The following is a 23,255-nucleotide window of genomic DNA, read 5'->3' as shown; positions in this document are numbered from 1 at the left end:
GAGGATTTCACCCTTAACATAAACAAGATTTTATGGAGGAAACTTTTGAGTTCAAGATTTCTTATCTGGGTGAGATTAAGTAACTTATCTGAACTGATGTTATAACTAAGGAAATGAGCCAAACGGGCCCAATAAATAAGCTATCCAAAAAATAAAACATGAATGCCATATAAAACTTCCAAAAAGCCAGTATGTTTCCTTTCATTGCCTACCACATGGAACACACCTCTCTATAACATAGCCAATACATTCATGTAACTTTTGTTTTATATTTTGTCTTCCAATTCATTTTGGTTACAGGTAGAATTATTGTGTTAAAAACAAAAAAAAAAAATGACCTGATTCCAGACATAGTTTATTTAAATTTCAAAATGAAAAGCTTACTAAGAGCAGATAAGATTGATTGTTCTTTCCATCTTAGCATAATTGTATTTCAGGTGAACATCAATTTACTTTAAAGGACACTTCTAAGTAGCAGGCTGCATCATACATAATTCATCAATCACAGCTGCCTGTAACATGATTTACTCAAGCAGAATTCAATGGAATAGAGGGAGTCGCATTGTTTTTTATGCTGTGGCCTGTTTGTTTTTAAATAGTTTACGAAACATTCATTTGCACTGTATTATTGCTGAAAAGAGTTCATCCTTGGTTCATCAGCAGGTAGAATTTCTTCATACAGAAACGATTCTTCAGATTTCTTTTAAAAGGTAAAATGAGTCTTGAAAACATCATTAAGGCAAAGAGCACTAAATGTTCATGAAAGGAAAAAATAGAGCTCAAAGATTTTTATATGGAGTAGGAGAAGGCAAAAGTATTTACCTGAAAAGCATTACTAGTTTTTAGTGCTGTGTATTTTCTATCTGCTTTGACGTCATTTGTTATTGCTTTATTACCAGTATGCACATGTAATTGAAGAGAAGTAGATCCTTCCTTAGATAGCCCTTCACTCGGTTGTCTCATGGATAAAATGACCTATACTTGACAATATGCACAAATAGGACACAAAACTGTGCATCAGCTAAAGTGCAATTGCTAGATACAGCAAGAAGTAGATGTAACACTTTCATTTACGGGGACACCGCCTTGTGTGCTATCCTGCTCACTGTTTTCTACCAAATTCAGCTTCAATGACGCGTTGGTGCCTCAGACAGTCCTGAAGTAAAGAACCATTTCCACAAACAGATGCAAATAGAGCTTTAAAAGAAAAAAGAAAAAAAAAAAAAGAGAGAGAGCAAAAGAAGCTGCTAGAAATACACACTTGCACAAAGAAATTTCTTTACTTACTTGTAAACCCATTTGAAACACAGAGTGACCCATAAAATTAGCCAACATTCGAATTAAAGCTGCACCCTGTGGGAAATGATACAGGAAAAAAAGAAGTTACTGGTTTTGCATATCAATATTATACAATCACAACAATTCGAAGTATGCAATTCCATTCAACAATATCATCTTAGAAACTTGTGATTGCTATAATTTCTAATTGTGCTGGATTGAAAAAAAGAGAAAGAAGATGCAAACATTTACAAGGAAAAGTGAGTTAGTTGCCCCAACCCTTCTGTGTACTCAGCAGTACTGCAGTATTTAGTGAGGGCAAAAAACAATGTCCATGATAAATTCTACCAAAATGATTATTCATCATATATTTATTTTAATTATACTGGAAATAAGGATTTAGTGATAATAATTCCTTTATAAAAGCCTTCAAGACCTAGTGATCTAGAAGTGGATCATTTTCATAAGAATTTTTTAAAATGTCAATATTCATACTTGACTTTATTAATAGCCAGCTTATTTCTCACAAGATCATGCAAAGAGGTTAAGTATTTGTATAATATATTTCCTGTACTTATACCAGTTCTTATCCCTTGCCCCTTCAGACAAAGGAGTAAGATCTAAAAAAATTCTTTTGTTTCACAGGTGATTCCAATTGTCAGTACTTATACTAAGAACCAGACATACACTTGCCAGACCGCCTTTCTTTAAGGCGTCCTTTGTGTTTTCCCAGTCCTTCTCAGTACAACCACAACTGCTGTGCATTTTCCCCTTGCACAAGTGCTGTGTTTCAAGCAGAAATACCTTTGCAAATCTGATTTGATGATTTGGCTATAATATTCCATTTTGCAGTCCAATTTCAGGAAAATCAGCATCCCAATCCCATAACTAAATATGTTATACTTAATACTGATCACTGTATGAGAAGGAGGACAGTTTGGATTTCAAAATGGTGAACCAAAGGCCAACATGATGTTAGAACTCAACCTCAGCTACATATGTAGGTTCAGGAATTAGGTTAATGCTCAGTTAGAAAAAATTAATAAAAAAAAAAAAAATCACAGATTTAGAAATTCCCAGGTACTAAAGCCAAAAGGGTTGTTATAATAAAGCAATATTACTCCTGCATTAACAGAAGTAAAACAGTTATTTAGGTAAAAACCCTATTGCTTCTCTTCACATAACATCTATTTTAGAAAGATTCAAGAAAAGGAAAATGTTTCACAGTGTTACATAGCTTGTCAAAACTAGTATTTACTCTAGCTCTAGCATTTAAAATGTGAACCCTTCTTTCTAATTTGAGTTTCTCTAGTTTCAGCTTTCAAAACCAGAGTTTATGGCTTTTCCTGTTAAATTAAAGTTCAAATTAGTTTTGGAATTCAACAGTTGTCCAATTTTTAGACTGTTTAACACATTCTACTGATTTTTTGTACAGTGCCTATTTTTGAAGTAATGAAGGAAGCATCTGTAGTAATCAACATTTTAAACAACAATATGCATCAAAAAGATTAATAACTTGTTAGTAAATCATAATAAAGCAAGTTTTTCACACAGGCAGCAACAAGTAATATATAATTAATAAAGTAACAAGAAAAAAAATAAATTCAGGAGATGTTTGTAATTGCTTATAAGAAATGAACAGCAGATAAACAAAAAAAAAAAAAAGTGTTTGCGTTATTAGTACTATGCTGGGTTTTTACAGTGGTACTTAATCTTACCAGGAGACCAATCATATCAGGAACACACGGCACTATAAAAAATAATCCCTATCCACACAGATTATTATCAGAACAGACAAGACTATAGGCCAGGAAGCATTATTACCCTCATTTTACCGGAGGAACAAACAGAGTGAGTAAAGTTCTCAGAGATGTTTAACCAGATAAATAGCAGATAAATCTGTTTAAGCAGATAAACAGCAGACAAAAAAAAAAAAATCCAATAAAAAGATAAATCCTATTTGTTTGTTAACTAACTTGGAAAGGGCAACCCAAAACATCTGTAACAGAACCAAAACAACATAAAAATATAAAAGAGATCAGTCCAAATTCTTAACAACATTCTTCCACTCATCACACATCCTTTTTCCTGCTCATTTCTCAGTATTCTGGGGTCCCCTTCTTCATTTCTCAGAGTCTAAATTTCACATAGGAACAAAGACACATATTCCTATAGGCACCTTAGCTCTACTGATTTCTGTGAGAAGTAAACAAATGCCTTCATATGATCTTGCCCACAGAGTCTTTTTCTATCCAGAGACCAAGAACTGTCAGACAGACATAAAATAATTATAAAATTGCTCTCACAGCTCTCATTTAGCCACATCATGGATGGAACTATGGCTGGCCTTTACATAGCAAACAAAATAAAAAAGCAAATAAAGTCTGAACAGGAGATCCAAGGCACAAAGGCAGAACTACTCTCTCTGGATCCATTTGTTTTCACAGATACTTTAGAATTACTTTCTAATTACCTTCAGGAAATCCAGAAGTCCATTTACAACATCCAGAACAACAATGTGCCTGACCCAATTCTGCTATCTTCCCCACACAGTTTGCCTATCTGGATGACTTATTTGCCAAAGAATAGTACAGGAAATGAGAGAGAGGGAAAACAGAAAATCACACAACCTCAAGGGGTAAAAAAAATGTCTTGAGGAGAAGGGAACAGAAGCAGAGGAGCAAATTCAGCCCTTGGTGTGGAGGGAAAAGAGATTGGAGGAAAAAAAATGTGAGAAAACCACTTATTTCAACATTTTTGCACTTCAAAGGCAGGCAAAACAGAATAGGGACACATTCCTAAGAAGAACTGAAGCAATCAATACAATCCCAGCTCTAGGAAGGAAAGGAAAGGACAGGTAACACTGATACTCTGGAGATGAAGAGAAACATCTTTGCAGAGGTGGGATTGAAAAGTCTGAGTAACTGGCATAGGGAAGGGGGACTTACTAAAAGATGGGCTTGAAGGATGATCCTAACTAGAGGGATGTAGCAAGGAAACAGTATGTTCAGCTGCAAAAGCAATGGAATAAATAGCTTTGGGATTGTCTAAATGGCCCCATATGCTAGCATTTTCATTGTATATTCACATAGCAAGGAGTGAACTATAGATCCCAGAGAACCTGTGCTTCCAACCCTCTGAAAGCTTCTCTGACCGAGACCTAAACCTATAAATCCTAAATCACAACAAATCTGTCCTGCTGCAGAGGATGCTCTTTGGAACCTGGCAGCATCATTCCCTGAACACCCTGACATGCAACTGATCTGCTTCCCATTTCATTCTCAGAGCCACTTCTGCTCCGCCAACATTTGTCCAACCAAGGAATGATGTATGGAGTCTTGAGAAGTGAACCTGGCTCTCTTACAGGGCACAACGGCCATTTATTGATGATTTAAGTGCTTTCCTCCAGGCAGTGGATGACTCAGTACCCTGTCAAGAGGCAAAAAGCATTGGTTTAAGAGGTCTAATGGAAAGCAATTCCTTCCTATTCACAAAACACATCTGCATTCCTGACCATACCAAATCTGGCCCATCTTAACAGGGAAAAGGTATGTACCCCAATTAAATAAAAGTTTACTCACAGAAATATACTAGATATTCAATCAATGACTAATGGCACTACCTAGTTCTTGTGAAGCACTTTTCCGTAGCAGATCTCAAAGTGTTTTGTGAGGCATTGGTATAAATACCCTTCCCCTTACAGAATGGGAAACTGAGGCACACCATAGTGAAATCATTTACTGAAGATCACCCAGCATGTTCATCATGCAACCTGGGACACAGTAGGAGCTTCCTCAGCCTCTGCAATGTGACACTACTGCTACTGGAAAGGGAGGTAGAACATCAGCTGCTCCATGGAAATAACTGCATGTGCAGACCTTGTATACCAAGTGCTCCTGGGAAAAAGCAAGCTCATTGCCAATTAGCCAATAGTGGCTGAAATGCTGTAAATTTATGCTATTTCCTTCCATGAAAAGAAATGTTTGCACACCCACACCATGGTAAAATCCATAATAAAATGAGGAGCAAAATTTCTTTATACGTGAGATGAACTTGTCTTTGAAATCTAGAAAATGTAGACTCACAGTTAAGTCATCCCATCCAATTCTCTCATGTCAACGTAATAATATGATTTCAACCTTGATCCCCTATTAAATTAAGCTAATTTTTAAAGACTCACTCCTGCATTTTGTGATCAAAATCACAAAATGAAGGAGTGTGACTGTGGCATCACTACAGGTCACAATTACTGTAAGTTAATTTAATTCTTTTTAAATGATCCAATTTTACTATATCTGAGTTCTTAAACTAATTGTTTCACTTGTAATTTGCATTCCGTAATCATTTTTTATACAAAAGAAAGCACCAAATGGAATTTTATTCAGCAGGGAAAAAAAAAAAAAAGTGTGCCATAAGTTTTAACCCACAAAAAATATCACTATTACCATACTACAGAGTACTGTTATATAGCCACATAGCATGGGATGCATCTGACTAAATGCAGATATCTGCAACACCTCTGTTTACAATTAGTTTAGTGGTCTAGTCTTTCTTTACATTCAATGGACAGAATCTGTCACTTCTGGATGCACTTTATCTCCAGACTGATCAGATGACTTGTACCTTAAAAACACCACCTCTCATATTTGACTCCAAAATGAGCAGTGGGTGAGTAGTTCATATGCATCTATCTGCACTACAGATATCTAAAGTGAGGTGAAATTAATTCAACTGCCTTGTCCTAAAAGGCCATACAGAGATTGATACCCCACTCTGCTACGAGAGTTCTATACTGGTAGGTATAACATTTCTGAAATATTAAGATACACAACTGGTGTGACACCACCCTTTCATATATGTATATATGGCATATAAGGCATATAGGCAAATATAGGCATATAATAAATCATATCTCATTTTTAACTTTCATATAAGAAAACCTTCTAAGGCAGGTATTCAAGAGAGGACTCTGAAGAGAGGGCAGTGTGCTTGCTAGCTGAAGATGGATATTCTGTACCAAACAGACAGCAGAGAAAACGCTTAAAATTATGAACTAGTGAAGCCATTGCAGACAATCAGATAATGTGTAAATCAGAAAACCAGAATACAAGATTATGCAGAAGGTAGAAGACAAGGACAAGGGACCATGTGTGAAGAGATACAGTTGAGTAGCAAACTCATTCAGCATTATTCTTTTAAGGACCAAAAATTATGTCAGTATTCTAAAAAGTGCTCATGAGTGAAAATTGTCACCAACAGAACAGAAATTTTGAACTACAGCTGACTCTCATAAGGGTGAAATAATCTATCATTTTGTAAATGAACTGGAGTGGAGGAAGATAAAGAGACCATAAAAGGCTGACTTAGAGAAAGCAGAGCTCTTCCATCCTCCTATCTTCCTTCCCACCAAATCTTGTCTCTTTTTTTTTTTTTTTCCCTAGAACATCATCTTTTTTCTTTCTGCTTTTGTATGTTTTGTTGTTTTTGTTCTAACGGTAGGACTGAGATTCATGTGACAGAATGCAGATGCCTACATGGTAACTTTCTGATGCTTACTCAAGTTTTATGCATCTGAGCCAGCTGCTTAGACTCCCTTTAAAGGCAACGGAGAGAGAAGCGAGCACTTCAGCTCATCCTAATTCATTTCATCTGAAAACATGCATCTAAAATAGCACGGATAAATTTCACCCTAAAAGTTCCTGTTTATCTTCAGTGATGATACAGGGAGGTTAGAGGACTAGTTAACTGCAGGAGTCTATGCGGCAAACATCCCAAGTTCAATAACATAAATCTCTTTAAAGATATTTTATCCTGCAAGTCATGGAGCAACTCTGGAAAATGTAAAAGTATAAACAATGCAGAAACACTTTCCTGAGTTTACAACATCTGAGACAGCATCTTGAAGGCTTGCTTATCAATTTATTTCAAGTAACACCAATCAGTAATAACAATTACATAGATCTCTGTATATGCCTTCTTTACTGAATGTCCACCTTGCCATCCTTGTTTAGGAATAAAAGTTGATTGCTTCAATTTAGTTCAGAACAATCTCTTTCGTGACATAAAATCTAAAATCCAGAAGGTTATGGAAACCACCACCATGGTACACAAGGTGTAAGTGTGGAGTGAAGTACCGAGGAGAGGAGCATTGGGCTACCAACCAAAATTACATAACTGAATTTCTGGGGAAAAAAAAAAAATCAATTTCCTACAAATCCTCTACTTCCCCCTTTTGCAGTCACTTCTCTCATTTCTAAAAGAACATTGAGACACAAGAGACTTAGTAACATTCTTCTATTGTGCAGTAGTGAGTTCAAAATCAGTCTTGATTAATATGTAATAGTGCCACTTGTCTTTCATATAAAAATACAATTTTCATGAAATTGTAGGAGGCTTAAAGCTAGTTTCCCTTATGCTTGTATCCCTGCAATTCAAGATTAGGGTCACTTTCCCTCTAGCTAAGGGAAACATGAGCTATTCCATCCTCTACTTCAATTAAACTTGATTTTACTCATATTATTGGTACAGCTATTAGTAACAATAGGAATTTCTTATAATTACTTTCATCTTAATTGATTTTAACAAATCAGACCACATACAGGTACTCAGAAATGTACTGTTCTTTCCCAAAGAGCTCTTGATTTAAGATTAGTATCAATATATGAAGTTTGATGAATACTAATATATACCAGTATTTTTTTTCCATATATAAGTCAATATATAAACATTCCCTTCCTTAAACTATTTACTCTGTGCTATGGTACAACTGAACATAACTGAAAACATTTTGAGAACAAGGATTTGCAGGAATGGAGTGGAAACCCCTTTTGAAGTATTTAGAAGAAAATGTTCTGTGGACAAGCAGACAGATGGGATACAAGAAGGCCACAAGCTGTACTTATTTGGGATCATTTGCTCATTCCATTTACAATCTATAAAAAAGACCTTTCCACAGTCTGTGGCAGCACTAGTTGCTCTGCAACTCTTCATAGGAGAGTCAAAAGCTTTCGGCAAGGTGTCTTGTGAAAGACTTTTTGAAAATCCTGTGTCTCCTGACTTCCTGCACAAACTCCAGCTCGACAGTGAGACAGGATCTCCCTTTGCAGAAGTTATGTTTGGCAGGACTGACACAATTATCCATGTGCTCAGGTACTTACCCTTTACATACAATACAGTCCCCGCCTTGCTAGAGTAGGAAGCTGCACTCATCAGTCTGTAGTTCCTAGGACATCTTCTAGAGACCATTCTCTCTCTACATTGCCACCAGCAATTCTCTGGCACAGGGGCTGTCTGCAAGGACAGCAAGGACAGCCTACACCCTATTGCCTACAGTTCTACACTCCACACCTGCTTACTTACAGAACATGCTGGTGGGTGACACCCAGATCTACAGACTTCCTAACAACTCACTCAGCTATTTTGGTTAGTGTCTTCCATATACCTACCTCAAATTGATCGTTCCTGCAACCTGTTACAAAGAATAAACTGTGCATGGGACTCAGCCCATTCTTCATCAAGAAAGTCCAATACAAATAATTAATTATGCTTCTCTGCTATACCCTTAAAAATCTGATAAAATCATACAAGTTGGCCATCATGTGGCCCTTCACCCAGTAACCCTGAGCCATACCTGCTGTGCATTCAAGTCAGGAATGAAACACCTTAAAAAATCAGTTAACATCACATCAACTGTGTGATCAAAACAACACTTCCGAATTCTGACTAATACATTAATACATTTGGAATAATGATTGAAATGTATCTCTTCATGAAACATGCTGAAGAAAGAGATTTTTTAGAACTCCAAAATTAATAAAAGCAGCATTAAAAAAAAAAAAAAAAAGTTGAACATATCTTTATGGTGCTCTGTCAAATAGAAGCCTAAGGGTATCTACAGTCAAGCAGTTTCTTAAGTAAATGAGTATAATTTCATTTCAGCTCAAAGTTCCTGAACTCATACACTAGTCTTAATTTCTCAAAATATTAGATAATTCTGTGACACAAAGTTCATTACAAATATTAGAAGAGCATGTTACAAAGCACTCATACAAAGAATGCACATTTGCACATTATTTTCGTAATCTGAACACTAGCCAACAAGCAATATCCAAGTCACGTTTTCCAAAACAATCATTCTTTGTTGGTACTAAGCAACCACAGCTGGATGCCCTATGAAATTTAGCTCATTGGGAAAAACACAGCATGAATTAAAGTGAAAGAACAATGCACATCAGACATGTAGCAAAAATGTGATATTTAAAAAAGAACTCTTCCATAAAATTAGGAAATGAAATATGTCAAATCTTGCAGAAAATCTGACACAAAAAATATTTTTGATTAAGTCACATCTACAGAATTTGTTCCATACAGAACAATGCACATGTGTGTAAATGGCTTTTTTAAAATCTTTTCAACTGAGTTGTTGCATTACAGTACAAGCAGTGCACTGAATTAACTGAATCACCACCCTCAGCACCTTAAAGAAGAGGATTGAGAGATCAGGGAAGTCTGGTGTAATGTCTGTTGAGCAACTGTTAGGACCTTAAGCAAATAACTAACATCCCTTTAATTTTTCTGAAAATACATAAATTTCAAAATGAAATGTATTTACCTTCCTATTTTAGTAATCTGAACCATATTTCATGGTCTACAACCTCAGTCTGACAGTCTTGGTATGAGTGCCCTGCTCATGCTTGCAGCAATGTATTGTGGAAAGTGGAGGACTCCTGAAATACCTCTGCTAAAGATCTTCCATCTTCAGATGTTTCTACCCAAAGTACCTAAACTCTCAAAACTACAGAAGTACTCACTGAGACATTATTCTCAGGGAATTAATTAGACAATATCATCAGTCACCAGCACCAAGCCCCTATTTCATTTTCACAAAATTGAGCACTGTAATGCACCAGTGTGGCTGTTTTTCTGTATTCTGCAACAGCACCTCAAAATACAAGAAAAATGAAGCTTAATACATATGAATTTCATGAATGCGAATGCTTCTGTATTCAATTAGGATAACAGAATGTATTTGCTTAAATGAGTAAACACATGCCTACAATTTCTTCCCTGTGGCAAAAATGTAAAAAGTTCAAATGAATTCCTAGAGGCTTTCCCTTCGGAAAACACATGTAAAAGCTAAGAGAAGTAAGGAAAAAGATCGATATATGCAGACTATGCATACTAGTACACAGTGTTGCAATATAAGCCTCATGCTGAAGTTCTTAGTCCAGGCCATCATTTAGTGACACACTTAAGTGTGTCACAGACACATAAGCAATCTGACTTAAATGCCACAGCTTACACACAAAATTAAACAAGTAACTATGTAATTGGCTGAATTTGACTCTGACTGATTTCCCTGAATTCAGTAATAAATTCTTAGAAAAAGACTTCATTCATTAAAAGGTGCTATCCCTGCATTATTTTTATGGTACAGACAAAAAAAAAAAAAAAAAAATCCTTATATTTGTCTTCTTTGCTTTTTAAAATAATGCATAATTTCCAATTGATACTTGTTTATCAAGCAATGCACACCCACAAGTTAACATGTTGATATTCAGCAATAAAAGCAGGACATATTTTAATAAACAAATTAATCTTACCCTATTCTTAAAGCTTTACTTACAGTCTGGTTGAACTAATATTTTAAAAAAACAGCAAATATACCAATAAACTTGTAGCTTACTGTGCTAAATCATCAAAGATGCAGAAGAGCATCTTATGTTGTTTTTATAGATTGTAAGGCCATTTATCTGATGCCAAAACATCACTGAAAAAGCAACATTAAACTCAAGGAGAGGTTTTCACTAGGAAATCATAATCATTTTCTATTCCGACAAACACAGCTGTTCTAGGGCTGGATAATACCAAAATGGTCAGATGGCAAGATGAGCTTTGATGAAATATTAGTCTTAGATATAAATTGTCTTGCAAATTTAAGGAACATAACACAATGAACAAAATTCAGGAGTAAATGACCATATCTAATCATGTTCTTCAGGTGGATGTCATCCTATCATTTTCCTTCAACAATAAAATGTCTCAGTCACTTAGACAAAATGTTACTGAGACTCCATTTACAACCACAGTTTTATTCAACCTTGCCACCAAAATCCCAAATTGTATGTTCTGACACCACTGACAAGGACAAAAGCACCACATACTTTTTCATTAACTGCCTGTATGAGGAAGCCTTCAAGGATGTACAAACACAAAATGTTGATGACATTATTTACATAGATGGGCCATCATCAGAAGCCAAGTAAGTAGCGAGTAAACCAGTGTATCTTAAGAATCTCATCTAATAATAAAGCTGGCTCCACAACTCCTTGTTTCCCATTAGAAGTAACAGGTGAAAACTTGCTCTGATTCATTTTAAAGACAAAACACCACCATTTTGCCAACCAGCTCCACTGAGAATCCAAAAGCAAATTAAGTAAAATAACACTCAAAATTTGTGATGATTACTCCTTTGATTACTACCTAGGGGATCAGTATAATCTGACAGATAATCCTGTCAATGTGTTCTCTAGTGATACTGTATAGCACAACTTTTTTAACTAGAATATTATTCTGTAATAGAATAGATTTTTAAAGTCTGTGACTCTACACAATTTATCTTTACCAACCACACGTTTAATCTCATCAGTTTGAAATCAAGTCTGTTTAACCATTTTTTTTCTATGAAACATTGTGATTAATATTCTTTTTTTTCTAGTTTAATAAATACCACCTAAGAATTTTGTCTAAAACTTTGTCATTTGTCTAAAACTGATTTGTAACTAACTACAGTTATACATGCCATTCTACCTGCCCTCTTTTAATACTTTTTTTTAAGCATCAGACATTGACTTAAATATTTCTTTAAAACATCAAGTAAAAAACAGGGGGACTGGCATTGTTCCAGGTAGTTCCCTTCTGAATAGAGGTCCTGCAGGCCTGCAAAATCTACACCAGACTAGTGAGAATTTACCAATCACATTTTCTATGTCAACCATTTTCTTTTTACTCTATTTCAGCTATATACAGTTTATTTTCTATTTCCAATTCTTACAGTTTGCAACAAGTTTCTTGAACACTTGTAACTGCTGCTCTTGCTTTCACCAATCTGAACTAGGGTGGGTGTCAGCAAGTTATCCTTCATCTTTACTATGGAATCGCTGTTTTTTAGATGCCTTCAAGGAAAATTAAAAAAAAAAAAAAAAAAGAGAGAGAGAGAGAGAGAAACTACATCTGAAGTCTTAAGAAGGCACAGCAGTCAGCTTTCTGTTTTAGCCTTTGCTGAAAATTAACATTACAAAGTAAAGAAAGAGAGACAGAAAACATAAGAGCACTTCAGGATCTCCAGTTCATAGGTGGGTGTCTTGCTGCAAGCCCACCTTCATCACTTTAAGGCATGGAAACATCTGAGACACTGACACACCAACTTTTGTTGGGGACAGAAGTATAATACAGGATGGCAGGGCACAGTGTCTGGAGTCACCACTGCCATTTCTGCTTTGATCGCTTGCTCCAGGCCTTGGGAGCTCCCATTTGCCATTGCCTTTGAGGGGGAACAGGCAGAAGAAGGTTCTGTACTACAACAGGCTGTGGCTTCCCGATTACTCTGTCTTGCGTCAGCCTGACTGAGCAGTCTAATGAGCTCTTCTTTAAAATACAGTGTTTTTATTAACATTTGTTTTCCATTTTTTTATATCTTCTCAAACTCATGTATAGTTTTCCCTAGCTTGGGGAAACGAACACTCCTAAAGCATTGTAGGTATCTTGTTGTTTATACACCTCACACAGTGCTTTCTGTTTCTTCTTCAGAAAATACTAAGCCAGTATACACTAAGCAATACAATAGGCTAATGACTATTTTGAGTCAGGAAGGTGCTCAAATGCCTTATTTAAGACAAGTATTTCAAGTATCTTGAAGCACCTGCCTGGTTTTACATGCTAGCACCTCATGGGCTGGAGTGGGATGGCCTGCATATTCGAGTGTACTTGAGGCACTCCAAGGATTGCTCTGAACTTGAACATGAAGGTTTCACCAACTTCCAGTTTCAATGGTTCTCATATTGGAGGCTGTGGAGACCTACAACCTTTTTATCTAAACAGAAATTACTTTCATTACAAGATATTTCCTCTAATACAATGCATTATGTTCAAATGGCTTTTAAAAGCACCTTCTGCAATCTGGGCACTGACCTTCTGCACTAGCAAGTCACAGAACAGAAACTGCCATCAAATGCATGCAAAGAGCTTCATGGCATTCACAGGTGACATCACAGCTAAATTAGTCAGGAAGAACAAGAAGCTCTCCCTTTACACTGTGTTAAGGGAACAGGTTGCAAAGCCACCTGGTTTCATAAGAATTTAAACTAGCTGGATATCATCTTTTGTTCCCAATTTAGTTACATGAATAATTAAAAATAAAACCCGGATTACTATATTTCGCTATTTGTTAGTGTTTATCTAGGTGTTTTTTTCAGAGTTAATGAGCTGCTATCACTTTCATGTGGTGACTTCACAAATGCACCTCAATTCCATTTTGTAAGGCAAAGAAAGATTTCCACAATTACGTTACACTCATGAACTGAGTGGATTTCACTCCAACACTAAACTTGGTTTTACTGGCCAGAATAGATGGAGTTTCTTTTGGTATTTCTGTGCTAGTACCTTTCCCAGTTCCTGAGGAACACAAGTAAAAAAGAACAAAGAATTTAGAGAGCCTTTACACTGACTGCAGTTGGCTTTCCTATTCTTCCAAATTCTTGCAGATCATGTTACTCTGAATTTTCAGAGAGGACTACAGTCAAAGGTTGAGCAAGCCACTGGTTTCAGTTTTGTAAATTTTCCTTTGCCAGAACTGTTTCTTGCAACACGCAGGGAAGGTGACCACTTTTCTTTGTGCAAATTTTTAGTTGCAAAGATATAATACTTTGAGGAAAGGTTGAGGGGTGTCCCCCTCTCCTCCTTTATTTATTAGAAATATAGTAATCCTTCCATCATTCAGATGCAGAAAGCAACAAAAAACTTTTTTTTAAGTTGTGGTACTGAGTTAAGATGGAAAAGGAAATTATACAGACAAAAGTTTAGGAAATAATGAATTGTTTGTGTAACAAAGCCTGGGCCAGTAACTATCTCACTACAGAGTCTCATATTGCGTACAGGGAGGAAAAAAAAAGGAATATTCATCTCTATTCCAGCCACACTCTTCCTTGCTTTGATTATTGTTTGTCACTTGCCATGACATATTCTGGGGGTACTTTGATAGTTACACTCATAGTTATACTGGTCTTGCCTGCTCCAATTGTTACCAGATCTGCAACCAGCACACTTCAAAGCATTCAGTAGCCTGATGGAAACAACTTCAGATATTATCTGACTCTCTATACTGTCCTTGGTGCCCTTTCATCCCTTCTCTTATCTGGCTGTGACTGCTCATCCAGGGTATGACTTCTTTAGTTCTGTGTGGGATATCTCTCTCTCACACTGTTCTGGGTCTGGCTGCTCCCTCTGTGATGCAGCTGTCTTGTTTCTCTGTTTCATTACAGCTGGCTGTTCCTTGCTGATCATTGCTGCTCATGTTATCCTTGTTGCACTCTCTCCTCATCTGTTGATGCAGCACTCCAGGGCTATGATTCCTGCTGTCAATTATTTCTGGTATGGAAAGGCTGTCACACTTTTTGCTTTGATTTAACAATTCTCAGATCCACTCTTGTGTTCAACAGGCTGTATTTCCTGCTGCACTTGGGATATAACGACTTTTCCCATCATGGGAGGACAATATCTTATTTCCAGCTGCACTATGAAGATGTGAGTTGAGAGCCTTGTATCATCTACCAATACTGTTTGCTTATTAATGAACTATCATGATTTCTTGTTTTTCTCTACATATTTGTGGTCCAAGTGGAGGATGATGACATGTTCCTCTCTGAGGAATGACTAGTATGATGCTTTTGAAAGAGACAAACACTACCATCAACAGCTTCAGTGGAAACACTGTGTGAGTGAAATTAGTGCCTGTTTCACTCTGCTTGTGGGATTACCTGAATACGATTCTTCAGGGGTTTATGTTGTGAGACTTCTTACATGCAATCACTGAGGACAAGAAAGTGGAAAGGAAAAATGTATTCAGCTCCTAGGCATTTAAATAGCACAATCTCAATGGTTATCTCCAAAATGTATAGAAAGAGTAAGAGGCAAATCTTTAAGGTGACAGCTGAGTGTCTAGCAGACATGGGCATATTAATGGTGTCTAGCTGATTTATGCCATATTGATGACAGTAAAGACAATGAAATGACAATGACTTTCCATGACTGTCATTTCAATGAAGAAAAATTATATGGGAGAAAGTTTCATCATTTTGTTTTACACTGAAAACAGTAAAGAGAGAAAAGAGATTGCATAGACAATCTAAGGTCCCAGGAAGCACTAGGTGGACATTAAAAAAAATAAAAAATAAAAAATAAAAGAGAATTAAAAAAAAATGCAGGGGAAAGATACTCCAGCATGTTTTGCTGGACTGTATAAAATGATTATTTTAATAAATACAGTAGAAAAGGCCTCACTGATGGTCCTGACCCAAAGTTTACTAGAGTCAAGAGAAAAAAATATATAATATTTTTCAGCAATTTAAAAAATAAGTCAGCAAACAACCAAAAATCCATCCCTGAAACACAAGCAAGAATAGAAATCAGGGTTCATTGTGTAAGGAGGGCTTTGAGACACCTAATATATTTGAGCAAACACCTGACCAGGTACAACTTGGATTTTATTGATATACCATTCATCACAGTTTTTATACTGGCAGACATTAGAGAGCTAGAAGGATAGGCAAAGGTTCTAGCTATCTCATAAAAGAGTTAATTTCATCAACAAGCAAGCTGATTTTAAGTGCAAGCTATGCATGCTTGCATACAAGATTGCATAGGAAACAAGAATGCAAGATCTACAAAATGCTAAATTTGTTCCAATTTATCCTCTGAAGGAATGGTGTCAGGTGCTGGGAAGAAAGTACAGAAACAGTGAAAAGAGCAGCTACAAAGCCAGTGGTAAAGTTTATTCCTCTTAGATACTGTTTGTATCTAAAACAAAAGGATGAATGGTTAGTTAGAAAAGCAGACAGCAAAACAAAGACTTTATAGGTGAAAGGGTCTGTGCTTTAATTTCCTCACCTAAGAAAGAGCCTAAGTATATTCTTCCATCACCATTCCTCAAGCTGTTTTGTTAGATCAAGTAACTGGGTTCAAAATTTACATGGTCAGGCCCTGATATGAACACATTCAGTGTCAGTTAAGGTCCTGGGAGAGCTGGCTATCAGAGAAGCTGAGTGGGGAAGCTGCCATATCCACTGGGCTGGGCATGGGTATTGTTACATTAAAAATGAACCTTTAAATAGACAGACAGATACAATATACAGATTGCACTCTAATCCACAGAGAAAACAGAATGATGCTATCAGCCTGGATAAGTTAGCTAACAGTATATAGATGTGTCCTAGTGTCCTATTTGTCATTTCAATGTAAATGAAAATTCCATGATGTTTGTAAAATATTCATATGATGAAATGATAAGTGCTAAGCATTACAGTTTACTGTGTGATATTACTACTATCACATTAACAAGAAAAAAAAAATAGCTTGAAATACTAAGATACTGATGTGAGATAAGCCTCTGAACCTACCAAGGTTCAGCTATCACCATCAAATATGACAAATATTTAAACGATGAGAATACTTCATTATGCTAAAAGTTGCTGGTTACAATTAATTGACCAAGATTCATATTTTCAAAGCCAGCTGAGGCATATTTGCAAACGGTACTTGGGATCTTGAGCAACTCTAGCATTTTAGAATGTTTTCCTAGCTATTTTATGTTTGAATATTACATCCTACATGTACTACATGCACAAACACGCATCTGTCATTTGCCCACTCTTAAAGGAGTAAGAACCTTTAATGAAAGATAACTTGTTGAGTGGGAATAGCTGGTGACTGTAAGAAAGGATACACCTCTCTTTTAGCTCAGAATGAGTCCTGGGTAAACTGGAGGCTCAGCAGGCAAGTCAGTGCTATGCTGCTGCTGTCTTGTTACAGCCTGATACTAGGTAGCTAATGATGCAGAAGAAAAATACTGTCTGGTCCAAGGGTGATAGTCAAAAGACTCTTACTGTCTGAAGCAGGCAGTACCAGTGTAGCCTTCATAGTGGAAAGCTGCAGGCAACATCCCTGCATCACATGTCAAGAACATCTGCTCATGAAATTACAGCACAGTATTGGACACCATACTGTGCAGAGAATCATCATGTGGTATGATGATTCCAGATCCACCAGATTCCAAATTATTGGAATTCCAGATCCACCAGATTCCAAGATATTGGAATTCCAGATTCTGGTGGATTCCAAAATCCACCAGATTTTGGGTCAAAGGCTAGCAGAAAGCCCAATCATATGATGGAGAAGGTGGAACTGTATAGCACTTCCACTCCTTCATAGAAGCTATTCAGTCCCAAAGTTGGCTGAATCATTCCTACCACTGAAATACACATTGAAATTGCCGGAATTAATACACATTCCTTCATCACCCCACAAGTCAGTTCTTCTGCTCTCAGTCTTCTGCAATGAGCAGGGTTTTCACTAGCTTTTAGAAAAAATTCTCATGCATAGAAAAAAAAAGGAAAAAAACCTTACATGTAACTTCAGTACTTAAGAATTTTTCAAGAGTTTCAAGAGGACAAAGACTACATATCCTTTTTGCTTTTTAAAGCATCTAACACAATTCAGACGCTGCCACAAAATAAATAGTAATTAAAAGAACACACAAATCCTCTTGCTGCATTCTGACAGCCTCCCAACTTTATTTATAACACTTAATAACACCGGATTTGTTGAAGGTGATTGGATAAAATCACTGTAGTATATCCCAAACATATTCCACACAAATTAAAGTTTCCCACCTCTTAGCAACTGTCTGTGTATCTTTACAAGAATATGTGTTTTGCGGATGGAACACAATCTTCTAATAGCTACTGACATATCTATTTATAGAGATAGATAGGTTTAATTAGTCCCACCTTTTTATATGCAATCCAGTCAAACACCCTGTCAATGTCTGTGGCTTGCTGCACCTCCTGGGATACTGGATGTGAACTGGCCAAACCATCCAGCAACATCACTTCATGTAGGACATCTGTCAGAAATCTCTGCTTTTCCTGAAATACAGCATAAGCAGTAATATCACAGACACATATACATTTAAAACAATATAGATGCACAGTTATCAGAGGCAGCTTCTGTATGACAGACAATTAAAATTAGACCTTCTGGTTTGAATGTAAGCCACCACCAAGTCCTAAAATCTTGAACATGTATATGGAACAGACAGGAACTACATCTAGCATCTAGGGATCCTACTGACTTGAGACCATTTGCTGAAAGCAAACTGACTGAAATTAAATTAAAGACTATTCAATGAATCAAAATGTATCTGTAAGTGCAGACTGCAATCCTCATTACCATGACAATTCACTCCCAGTTACCAGGGGTAGGGAGAGAGGAGAAAGTGGCATAGTCCTCAATCACTAAAATATATGGAGGCTACAGACCAGCACTCATAGAGCTCATTGCATACATAGGCACAATCACTTTTGACAGAGATGAGTAAATACAATTATTACTGCTTTACTGTGTAGACCCTGAGGCATATTAACATTTAAGTCACTTGGCTATTAGTGCCAAGTTCACATAGCAGGTCAGCATGGGACAGTACAATGAACAGAGCCCACAGCACTGTCATAGCAAATGTCTGCACCATCTTTTGTAATTCCTGTACAGAAATTGTTCTTCAAGAGCTTGTGTGCTCAACAAACTTTATCTCCTTCATTTCATAACCTCCATCTGAAGAAAATCATTCCTATGTCTCTTTACAAGTGAGACCATGGCTGCATGTAGAAGTCAAATGACGTAGTCAAAGTCACAGCTCCATCAAGGGCAGGTGCAAACCCAAACAACATCCAACATACTAATTCATTTCTATACCCTCTATAAATATGGATTGCAGAGGTATGTCAAAACCACTGCATATTTATTTGGGCAGCAGCATTAATTAAATGTGCATGTATACTCTATGAACTGTGGTGCATTCACTTTTAGAGTACAAGCAGATACGACTTTTTCAGCTGAGAAATGACATACTTGAAAAAGTCCTCATATTGCATTCATATACGTCTCCACTCCAAAACAATATGTCAGGAAATAAGAGCTTCACTTCCTTGTTTTTTCAAGTCACAAATAAATGTAAAGACTGGAAAAATTATGGAAGGTTTAAATAAGCATTTTTCCCCCTGAAATGGCATATCTCAAACTTTATCTAATGTACAGCATTTCCTGAATTAATGTTAACCTACTGCCATAGCATAAAGAAATTCTAGGGAATGCTGCGTGTTTGTCAAAAAGTACTTTGATGTCCACAGATAAAATAGCCACAAAATTACATAATAAATTATATGTTTAATTTCTTGGGTGGCAAGGTTTTGGTATCAATGTGTTAATTTAAATTCTATTTATAAGACAGATGAAGAGCTCTTCCAATGCTGATCCATCTGGAAATAAACCTTTATGTTAGAATTCATTAGAGCACAAGAAATGTACCTTGAGCTGATTGCATATTCAGGCAATTAAAAGCACGGGATGCAGGGAAGCCAATTACCCAACACACACTTAGTGTTCTCAGCTGGCTGCATGAGGTAAGGTTTGTGAAGGGAAAAAGTAATGTCTTGTTCATATTATTGTTCATTTCCAAACTTTCTCAGGCGTATGCAGTTAGTAACTGCCCTTTTTTACACAAAAAAAAAAAAAGTGTAGGGAAACAAGCATTATGACAGTCCCAGTGAGAGGAAAACTACTGAGGCAGAAAGGATTATAGATGATTTGGTTACATCTCACTCACGTTCTCTATTACTCAGGAGCAGAACACCAATTTCTACGGATGTATGATAAGTAACACATATAGGTATGAACACCCACATGTATAGACCTATCTCCACACTCACACCTGGATATCATAATTAATAAAAAATTGTGGGAGTGGATTTACTTTTCAGAATTAACTCATCAAAAGGATGTAATCACACAAGAATATTTCAAATACAAAACACAGAATCAAGACAATAAGCATGTAATGAACATAAAGCTATTAAAAATACAAAAGATATAAAAAGGACACGATACCTTTTGTTTTTCAGGTGTTTCGTTTTTGTTTTGTTTTGTTGTTTTTTGTTTTGTTTTGTTTTTTCTTAGGTTATCCCTTGAAGGGCAGAAAAGGAGCATTTTACATTCATGACAGCTCACCCAAGTAACCATAGCTGGAAAGTCTTCCTTAAAATTTATGGCAGACCATAGCACTGGGATACAACAGAAATAGCTAGTATGCCATCAAATATGTTCACCTGCATTTTAGTGAGAATTAAGAAGGCTTTTGACCTATAAAGCTAATTTTTTTGAGCTAAAAGGATTTCCAAAGCATTCTCACCTTTTCCCTTCAATACACAGCCTCTGAGATAGATTTCAAAAGGAGACTCAAATATGTGCAGAACTCCAGGGAGACATAGAGAGAAAGAGAAAGGAGTTTCCTGGTTGACGGCAGACATGCAGCTTGAAGAGACAACAGGAAACTGAACAGCAGAAAGAAACTAAAACTACCTTAATTATTTTGTTGAAGAAACACCACTTCAAAGTCATACTGGCTCATTAAGAGGAAAAGGCCAACACATGTGACCAAACTGACTATACTGATAGAAGAGGGGCTTTCAATTCTCTAGCTCTGTTACCCTATGCAGTATACTGGAATTGATCTATTTTAACGTGATATCTACAGGACTAAGGAAACACATAGCATAGAAATTGTAGATAAAATCAATCTTGGAATGCATTTAATGAGGTCAGCAAGCTGTCAACCTGGTAGGTGACAAGTTTGCAGCTAAACATGAAACAATTACAAAATGTTGTTTAAGATCACTCTCCTCCAAGGAGTTCAGCTACAAGAGAGAAGCCAAAGACTGTGATCCACCTGTAAAGAAACAAGGGCTTCAGATGAGTCTTTGGGGATTTGGCTGGAAAGTGTCAATAGCTGTGTATAAGTGCAAGACAGTGCCCAGAGCAAGAATTGGTATGGCAACAGCAGAAGCCTACTCTGAAATAAAACTGAAAAAAGGACAGAAGTGCTTCTCAAGCCTAAGCCTTTCTTTAAAGGCAAGCAGGAAGCTACTCTGTTCCTTATTTTCCTACTATCCACTTGGCATCTTGTCTCTTCATCTCCTCTCCTTAGAGCCTTCCTGGAACTGTAAATAGACAAAGTCTAGAAGTCCAGGTCCTCTTGTGTTGAGAAAAAAAAAAAAATGTCAATTACTTCTTGTTGCTTTCCCTCTTACTCTTGAGCATGCTCCCAGGTGCAGAGACTGAAGTGTTGTTTTATCAGATGAGCATGTCTTTTGAAGATTTACGTGTTCAGATTATTGCCATAACATCAGTGGTCACCAGATTCAAGTACCTGTCTCTTCGTAGGAATGATTTGTACTTGTGACTGATAGGGTCTTTTCTGTTTGGTACACTTAGAGAGGCTTATCTCTCTCATCCTCAGTAAATCCTTAAACATTATGAACATTCAAATTTCACTGCTGTGGGTAAAAGCAGAAAAAATGCTATTGATAACGGGGTCAGAAACTTTTTGCCTATAGCAATTCTTCTACATAATGGAAGTATGTAAAGATTATTAAACGTGGATCTGTAGTTTAAATCATTCCATAGCAATAAGAACCAGGAATGGGAAACTGGCAATCCATAAAAGAGCTTTCTTGTTCTAATTTGTTTTTATTCTACAGAGGAAGGTTTGCGGAAAGGACGTGGTCACTTTTTGTGTATTATTCTCCAACAGGATGACCAACATTCAAGTAGCTTACCTCTAAATGGAAAGAAAGAAATTGTGAAATAACATTTTTTGGCAGAAAAGACTATCTTCAAGAGCCATTAAAATTTATTGTGCATAACAGGATAACGATGATGTAATGGAAAGAGGTTGCTGCTGGTGATTTTACAATATCATATTGAGACATAATGTAAAAGTTAGCATGACAATAATGTAATACTCTTTAATCACATTAAAATAATTTCTAAAAATTAATATGAAATAGCAGAGAATATAATTAAAATGGAAAAAAATATGGAAAACATCCAACTGTGGAACAAAAGAAAAAGCACAATGAAAGCCAAAACTGATAATTAGTACACAGAAGAGATCAAAGGCCTCAATATTAAAGGCACCGCCTTTGTTCTGGGACTGCCATTCAACCAGTTTATGGACTGAGAAATCTACATGAATAAAGCTTAATATTGGTGAACAAATCTGCAAATGATATTCCTGAAAAACTTGCTGGAAATATCTTCTCCAAACTATTCAACTTTACTAGCCATCACGAATACAAAGGAGATGAGTGATCTCTCATGCCTGACAAAATTAGCATTTGGGTTCAGTACTTGGGTTTATATGGAAAATGTGTTTATATGGAAAATGCATATATGGGGAAAAAGAAATAGGGGCAGATTTTGAAGGCAAAGAATTCTAGTATACACAATTCCAGGAGGCTGCAGTTCTAATGCAGTACATTTCAGGGTGAAGCTTAAGAAACTGCAAAGGAATATAAGCTATTAGGAAACCAAAGGTTCAATAAAATACCTTAAGACCAGAAAAGTTCCATAAGGGGCCAAAAGCAAGTTCTTTCTGTCTATATGTGTATAAACACTGTATAAGTATGTGTCTATTACAGGATGCCTCCTGATTACTGGTAAATGAACATAGCCTCTCTCTCTCTCTCTTCACAACTGTAATTGTTTGTGAATAGCTTGAGCAGCTGAGCTTTTTAATTTATATCTCTGCAGGTGTGCTTCAGTTATGTATGTAGTACGAAGGAGGCCTGCAACACATTCTACGCTTATCA

At 36.5% G+C, this 23,255-nt stretch overlaps 1 protein-coding gene across 1 annotated transcript in view; it reads right to left on the bottom strand.

Moving 5' to 3' along the window:
* TRHDE (thyrotropin releasing hormone degrading enzyme) overlaps positions 1–23,255 on the bottom strand; it is a 207,427-nt gene that overhangs the window by 89,834 nt on the left and 94,338 nt on the right. Inside the window, exons 6-7 of the mRNA XM_027455444.3 lie at positions 18,339–18,476; positions 1,288–1,353 (exon numbers count right to left, since the gene is read on the bottom strand). Coding sequence (XP_027311245.2) covers positions 1,288–1,353; positions 18,339–18,476 — 204 coding nt within the window. The remainder of the gene's footprint in view (positions 1–1,287; positions 1,354–18,338; positions 18,477–23,255) is intronic.

The sequence above is a fragment of the Anas platyrhynchos genome, chromosome 1, assembly GCF_047663525.1.
Source record: "Anas platyrhynchos isolate ZD024472 breed Pekin duck chromosome 1, IASCAAS_PekinDuck_T2T, whole genome shotgun sequence".
NCBI lineage: Eukaryota > Metazoa > Chordata > Aves > Anseriformes > Anatidae > Anas > Anas platyrhynchos.
Note: the sequence above shows the minus strand (reverse complement) of the source record. Positions and strands in the feature narration are given on the sequence as shown.